Raw genomic sequence first — 7,463 nt, 5'->3', positions numbered from 1 at the left:
GTAGCTTCTATAACGTATAGTAGCTATGAATTTTACATTGTAGCATAAATTCTAATAATATATATTAAGATTAGAGAGAATTATAGCTTAAATTAAAATGGCTTACCATAGTATCAATTGTGGGAAATTGAAATGATTTAAATTGGTAAGTTTGTTGCAAATTATATAACCAAAAAAATTTAAGATGATGTTTGGTTAAATGATTGGAATGACTATGAGTATGAGTTTGATAGTAAGGTGGAATGAGAATAAGAATGGAAATGAAACTCATCTATTTATATGAGTTTGGTTGATTTCCATAAATCTGGAATTCATTCCCAAATTGTTATTATCAAACTCACAATCTAAACACTATCTTTTACTATTATTCCATTCCCTCATTCCCAAATCCATCAACTAAACACCCCCTAAATTTTATCAAAAATATATTATTAACATTGAAAGATTATACATTGTAGACTTCAAAAGCTCTTATTGCATTCTGTTTACTTTCGAAAGACTAGTGTATAACGCTCTTAAAATGATTAACTTATATAGATGCTTTTATTCATGTGTCATACACCCTGCCGACGCACAATAAAGACAACATATATTTTTCCCTATATTAAGATTATTTAAAATTATATATAAATAATATATTAGGATTAGAGGAAATTACAACTTAAAATGAAACGATTTACCAAATAACTGTTATACATTATAGTAGCTAAACTTCAAAGTAGCTACTACACGTTGTAGCAGCTAAATGTCAAAGTAATTGCTATAATATGTAGCAGCTAACTATCCAAGTAGCCACTACACATTGTAGCAGCTAAATGTCTAAGTAGCTACTACAATGTGTAGCAACTAAATGCCGAGGTAGATGCTACACGTTGTAGCAGCTAAATGTCCAAGTAGCTATTACACATTATAGTAGGCGTCGGACTTGTACGTTGTAGTATAAATCCTAATAATATATTAGAATTAAGGGAATTACAATTTAAAATGATGACTTACCATTAGTTATGAAATATGGGAAATGATGTTTGGTAAGTTGTCTGCAAATTATATAACCAAAAATGGTAAGAAAATGTTGTTTGGATTGTTCAAGTAGTTATTACATGTTGTAGCACCTATGACTTGTACGTTGTAAAAAAAATATTGTAAAGAGCTGAAAAATTGACAATGGAGTTGAATAGCTTATGATTGAGAATGGAGAGGGATGCTAAATAAAGTAGTGTCGGCTATGTTTGCAGTGGCAGCCTTATCTCGCTTCCAGCTAGGTCAAGAACAAGTATACGACTGCTTAGCTTGTATCGTCTTTGCTTTGCTTGCCAGTAGGAGTGAGATGGAGCGGAAGACGACAGCAAAGGAAGGAGCGAGAGCGAGGAAAATTTCTAATATATATAGTGTTTCACTCCCTAAAGATCTTATGTCACGCACCTCCTAAAGATCTTATGCCACGCACCCTATATACACTTGAAATTTTTTTTTGATTTATAATTTTTTTTATATTTAATGTTATAATCCAACATCTCTAAATTGTAAAAGTAAAATCTTAAAGTAAAATGTTATTAGAATGACGGAAAACTTTAAAAACATTAAAATAAAGAATAAAAAAAAAAAAAAATGAAATGCACTAGCCCGTATTGCAGATGTATATATAATGAAAATTATGATGAAATCGAGTGTAATTGGGCCGGATTTGGGCCTTTTCCGGGCCGGAAAATCCCACCGTTTGTAAGTCATAAATTTGAACTGCGTTAGAGCAGACGAGAGAGAGCGCGAGATCTAGAGCTAGAGACGCCGTCGTTAGGCGAGAGCTCGTCGTCGAAGGCAATGGAACGCGGCGCGACGAACCCTCCGCCTGCTACCGATCGCTCCTCGCCCAAGCCCAAGTTTTCGGTGTACCAGAACCCCGCGATCTCCGCCGCTCTCACTGCCCAGAGCCGCCGCCCCTCGCCATACGAGCTCTTCCTCCTCTTCTCCTGGTCCCTCGCCTCCTGCGTATCCCTATTTTACCTCCACTCCAGGTTTCCCTCTCCCACATCGTTTCTTGCCACCAAAAATCTAATCTTTGCTCGATGTTGCTATCTTTACTAATGGTGTGCACTTACCGGAGCTCTCTTGCTCATTGCCGCTTCTTTATGTTTTTAGGGGAGAAGATCTCGTCAAAATCATCATTCGGCTCCGGATCTCCTCTAGCACATCAGGTAAGGTCTTCTTCCCTTCGTGCCCATATGTGTTTGTTGGGAAGCTTATCTTGCTCGCCAACTGTTTGTTAAAATTCCTAAACGGTGCATTCCAGAGTTTCTTGTTAAGTCATTGAAAACGGTGATTGTGCTGGTGTTTGTCACCTTCCTCTCAACTTTAGTTCGAGCCTTATCACTGCGAAATACGAACAATGCTTTGCGAATTGCTGCTGCTGGGTTGTCTTCCCACAAAGCCAAAGAGCATCAGACTGCGCTCACTTCCCGCCAGAGCCTTTTAGGCTTGAACACAATCCCATCTGAGAGTGTTAGTAACATAGAGTCTAACAAGAAGCCGCCCAAGTCAAGGTCCATTTTGGCTTCTGAGTCTCTTGGCCCTATCAGTAGGTCAACCTTCAGCTATACACCTTATCGCGAATCTCGAATTGCCTCTGACCAACTGTATTCAAGCAGTGGAAAGAAGGCTACATTGTCACCAATGTCACCACCTTCTTCTCAGTCTCAACATGTATCTCCTGTGAGCCCATGGTCAAGGAGAAGTGCAGGACGTGCAAAGGGTATTCAGTCAGAGGCAATGCTGGAGCAATACTTGGCTCAAGTGGGTGAGATGTATACTGAACCAACTCCTGTCGAGGCTACACCTTCACCACCTCTTCGAGGTTTTGTCATTGCTAGTCCTAGTTCAGTTACTTCCCAGAGTACTTCAGGTGCTGCTAGAAGTACAGCATTGAGGCCTGCTAGGATGTCCCCTGGTTCACACCAGAAGTATAGCACGTCGCCAAAGAAGAGGGAGGGGGATCTCCCTCCTCCCTTTTCGATGGAACAAATGGTTGAAGCATTTGAATCTTTGGGTATCTACCCGCAAATTGAGGTTTGGAGAGACCATCTCAGACAGTGGTTCTCCTCCATGTTGATCAACCCACTTTATCGGAAGATTCAGACAAACCACATTCAGGTTGTACAGTCAATGATAATTGAATCAGATTTTTCCTGCAGCTTCATGTTATTTTTTCACTCATTTTGGTTATGCTTGTAGGTTGCACAAACAGCAGCAAGTGTCGGTATCACAATTACAGTCAGTCAGATTGGAATTGACTCACTCAATGGCTCAGCACCGGTTAACTTATCTCCAATTACTGGCACAACAGAGTGGCTACCTACAGTAACAGTGGATGAGGATGGTTTGCTCCATCAGCTGCGTGCGTCTCTCTTGCAAGCACGCGATGGCTCAATTTGTATGTTAAAATAACTTCTCATTCTAGCAATTTCCATCCACATTTGCAAGCGGTGATCTGTTTTTTCAATCATTATCTCTTTCTGATATTTGATCTGTGAAATATTTTCCACTTGTGCAGCACAGACACAATTTGCTAGAATGCAGCAACCACAGGCAAACTCAATCCTCCCTTTCATACAAGCATGTATTGACGCCATAACAGACCACCAGAGACTTAAAAAGTTGATGAAAGGAGAGCTCATTAAGGGTTTACTTCCGCAAAGTAGTGTTCGTGCTGAGTATACAGTTAAAAGGGTTCGAGGTACAACTGTCCCTGTTTTTATAACTATCTACCTTTCGTTGAATGGTCTAGTCATGTTCATATGGTAAAGCAACTCTTTTTTGGAATAATAATGACTTTCACTAGTCATTATATATCCCCTTACTAATTAAGGATTCTGTCAGTTGACTAATCTTCATGTAATTTCTGCAGAGCTTGCTGAAGGAACATGCTTGAAGAACTATGATTATATGGGGAATGGATGCGCTAATGACAAAGGAGACAAGAAATGGAATAACGAACTTCCTACGGATTCACACTTGTTGCTGTACCTTTTTTGTGCTTTCTTGGAACATCCTCAATGGATGCTACATGTTGACCCCACATCTTATTCTAGTGCCCAGTATAGCAAGAATCCCTTATTCCTTGGGCTTCTCCCTCCGGCAGATAGGTTTCCAGAGAAGTATGTTGCTGTGATCTCTGGTGTGCCATCTGTCCTTCACCCAGGAGCTTGCATATTGGCCATTGGAAAGCAAAGTCCTCTGACATTTGCATTATATTGGGACAAGAAATTGCAATTCTCTCTTCAGGTGATTGTTATTTTTTCTAAATTTAATTATTTAGTTTAAGCTAATACTCTTTAGATAGTTCTTTCTAATAGTTCTGGTCTTGGTTGCTTTTTAAGTATGTAGCTTTGTTGTGAGTTCTCTTCCTTATATTCACTTGTGTCGTTCTGTATCTTTTTTCTGTTGAACTTGAATAGATATTAAGCAGTTAAAGTTGAGGTAAATAAGTTATAAGCATAGCAATGTTTAGTTTACGATAAGATAGAATGATAATCTAGGAACTAAGAATGGGGGAAATAAGTTTACCGAGTTGCAAAATCTGAAGAAAGAAAATGTGGGGACTTGGTAATGAAGCAGAAAAGAAATGTATTGTTGAAATTTAAAGGTTCTTGTTGATGACAATGCAAATAAGAAAAGATGAAACAAACATTTCTATAAGCTATTTAATGAAATTTTTTCATATAATTTGATTTTAGAGGCCAAAAAAATTATGGTAGATTTAGAAATAATAAATTGATTTAGACAAAAAATTATGGTAGATCTGAGTGATCAAAATGGAGAGGAGTTTTTCGAGTCTTGTGTGATCGTTGTCTCTCTTAGGCTAAAAGAATATTGTTATGACTATGGTATGACCCACCATATATGGATGACTACTACTTTGTTAAAAAAGCAACATATGAAACAAGTTAATATAGTAGAAATGAAATGCTAAGGTTCATGTGTAGCTCCAGTCAAATGAAAAATGATGAGTAGAAAGTGTAAAGGTTAGAAGAAGTCGAAAGAAAACAGTAATCAATATATTAATAAAAAATAATTAATTTGAAGTATTATTTGTGATATAGCTTTTCAAAGCTCAATGGAAAATACAATTCATGTAGCTGACCTAAAATAGTTGGGTCCAACATTGCTTGATGATGATGTTGATTTGCTGTTGAATGCAAAAGAAATATTTGCTTGATGATCTCACGTGCTGGGTAAATTATCATAGACAATAAAAGTTTCTCGATGAAATCATGAGACTCAGGACTAAAATGGATGAAAAGAAGAAGCTTAGATCTTTCTTTTTTTAAAGAAGGCCTATTTATTTCATACTTACTGACTAGGTGTCGATCGCTACTATATATTTAGAGTTTTTGAGGTATAGCTACTGTACAAGCTGCTGATACTTCTGTTATGCAATCAGAGCAGTGGGAGAAAAGAGTGCTTGTATTGAGAATTAATGAAAATGGTTTTGGGAAGTGGAGAATATCCAATAAAAATACTAGAGTAGAAAGTGTAGCAGTGACTATTGGTGCAAATATTGTTGTAAGGAACTAAAGTTGATTTCTCTCAACTAGTGGTGAATGACAAACATCAACACATGAAATCTAACTAATATCAATTAGTGGTGGATGATAAACGACAACACATGGAACTCAACCATTTGGGCTTTGCTGTGTGATATGTTCCCACAATTAAGTTCAGGGAAAGATCTTATATTTGTTGTACAAAAACAAAGAGCCTGATCTTATCAAATTTCTCACCAGTTCAGGATTTTCCTTTGGCCAAGGGAAACACATTCTTTTTTCTGGTTGAAGAGTTTCTACTTAAGGTATGTCACTGTAAATTTTTTTGTCAATACATCAGGTTAAGAAAATAGCCAACAGATGAGTGTATTGCCACATCTTAAACACTACTAAAAAGGAATCCTTATTCTTCTGATACATCTGTTAAATCTCTAAGGCAAGGTTGGAGGTTCATAATTAGATGCGATGCTAATCGTATGATAGTGAGATTGACCTTTTTGTTTCAACATAAAATGAAATGATATACAAGTAGTTGAATTTTTGAAATAAACCATATTTTCTGTAAGCTTAGGCATGTATTTTATTTTTCATAAATTCAATTTATATGCCATATCAAAGGTGTCGTGCACAATAACTTACTATTTGTGAAGAAACTAGAGTAGTATTCTTTGAACAAATCATTGCGGGTTTATAATTGGCACTGACTGGAAAATTTGTTGGGTTTTTTCTTCAGGGAAGAACAGCCTTGTGGGATTCTATTTTGCTTCTGTGTCATAGAATAGAAACAAGCTATGGAGGTGTTGTCAGGGGTGTCCATCTCGGTTCCTCTGCTCTCAACATCCTTCCCGTGTTCAATACCGACACAGAAAACTGAAGGACTACTACTACAGATCATGCACGCTTCGCATTTAGCTCAATGATTTCACCAGTAGGATATTTAGGAGAAGCCTTTAACCATTTGAACTTCTGAAAGGTACTCAAGATATATTATGCCTGTAAAATATGTTCTCACTTGCCTTAACCATTTATCGACGTTTGCTTGAAAGATCACATCGTTTGTGATGCCCTCAGTAGTTGCAATGGGGAACGGACTGTTCTTCTAGTCGGTAATGTCAGTGCTAGGGTTTGAGGAAACTCTGAAGGTATATTCCAAACATTGGAAGAGCATCATTGGGGTTCGTTATCATCATTAAGTGGTATTTATCTCAATGACTTGTGGCTGCTATATGCATCGTATCCCATCATCGCCTCGCAATGACTTGTACTGTCCAAGCATTTGGATGGAAAATCTCGTATTTAAGCATATTTAAGAATTTTTAGTTTTTGGAAATTATCAGATTCCTGATGCTATGTTTAAGTTAGAGAACCTAATTAAACTTAACATGTAAACGCTACTTGCTTAAGTAGAAATCTTTTAGTATTTAAGCATTATTAAGAATTTTTTTCTTTTAGAATGTTAGCAATCTCACTTTCATTCCTTTAGTTTTATTCTCAACGGAAGTGAACGATTAATTTTCGCGTCGGTATCATTTTCATGGTCAACTATCTTGAGGATTAGGCTATGTTAAAATCATGATGTTAGGGTTTGTTTTCCCTCTTCGTTTTTTTCTCTTCTTATTTTCTGCAAGTGAAAATTTACAATTTACCTTAGAGTTTTTCAAAAAATTTCCCTTTACACCTAAGGGATTTTCATTATACTCCTATTAATTTATAAAATTTTCCAATTGATTCTTCAAGCTGGCCCTTGAAAACATAATCTGAAAATTGCAATACTAGAACTGAGAAATGATCTTGATTTAGTTCTTAAGAAAGGATTAATTACAATATATACCGGATTAATTACAATATATCTTTCCAACAGTGTCAACCTAGACCCGATTCGGCCCGGACTTGTAACCTAGTTAATGGGCTGGTTATCTATTGATT

The 7,463-nt window shown here is 36.8% G+C and overlaps 1 protein-coding gene across 1 annotated transcript; it reads left to right on the top strand.

The window, feature by feature from the left end:
- Positions 1-1,732: 1,732 nt before the first annotated feature.
- Positions 1,733-6,968, top strand: LOC122056652. The gene is made up of 7 exons (XM_042618709.1): positions 1,733-2,012; positions 2,137-2,192; positions 2,288-3,144; positions 3,226-3,424; positions 3,545-3,727; positions 3,899-4,275; positions 6,271-6,968. Exons 1-7 carry the CDS (start codon positions 1,819-1,821, stop codon positions 6,409-6,411), a joined length of 2,007 nt encoding a protein of 668 aa, XP_042474643.1. The 5' UTR covers positions 1,733-1,818; the 3' UTR covers positions 6,412-6,968.
- Positions 6,969-7,463: the final 495 nt, after the last annotated feature.

The sequence above is a fragment of the Zingiber officinale genome, chromosome 3B (genome assembly GCF_018446385.1).
Source record: "Zingiber officinale cultivar Zhangliang chromosome 3B, Zo_v1.1, whole genome shotgun sequence".
NCBI lineage: Eukaryota > Viridiplantae > Streptophyta > Magnoliopsida > Zingiberales > Zingiberaceae > Zingiber > Zingiber officinale.
This window is presented reverse-complemented; position numbering and strand designations above follow the sequence as displayed.

Coding starts and splice junctions, on each gene's coding strand:
- LOC122056652 (XM_042618709.1), top strand. CDS start 1,819: ATGGAACGCGGCGCGACGAACCCTCCGCCTGCTACCGATCGCTCCTCG. Junction 3,425..3,544: donor AGCACGCGATGGCTCAATTT/GTATGTTAAAAT, acceptor CCACTTGTGCAG/CACAGACACAATTTGCTAGA. Junction 3,728..3,898: donor TACAGTTAAAAGGGTTCGAG/GTACAACTGTCC, acceptor TAATTTCTGCAG/AGCTTGCTGAAGGAACATGC.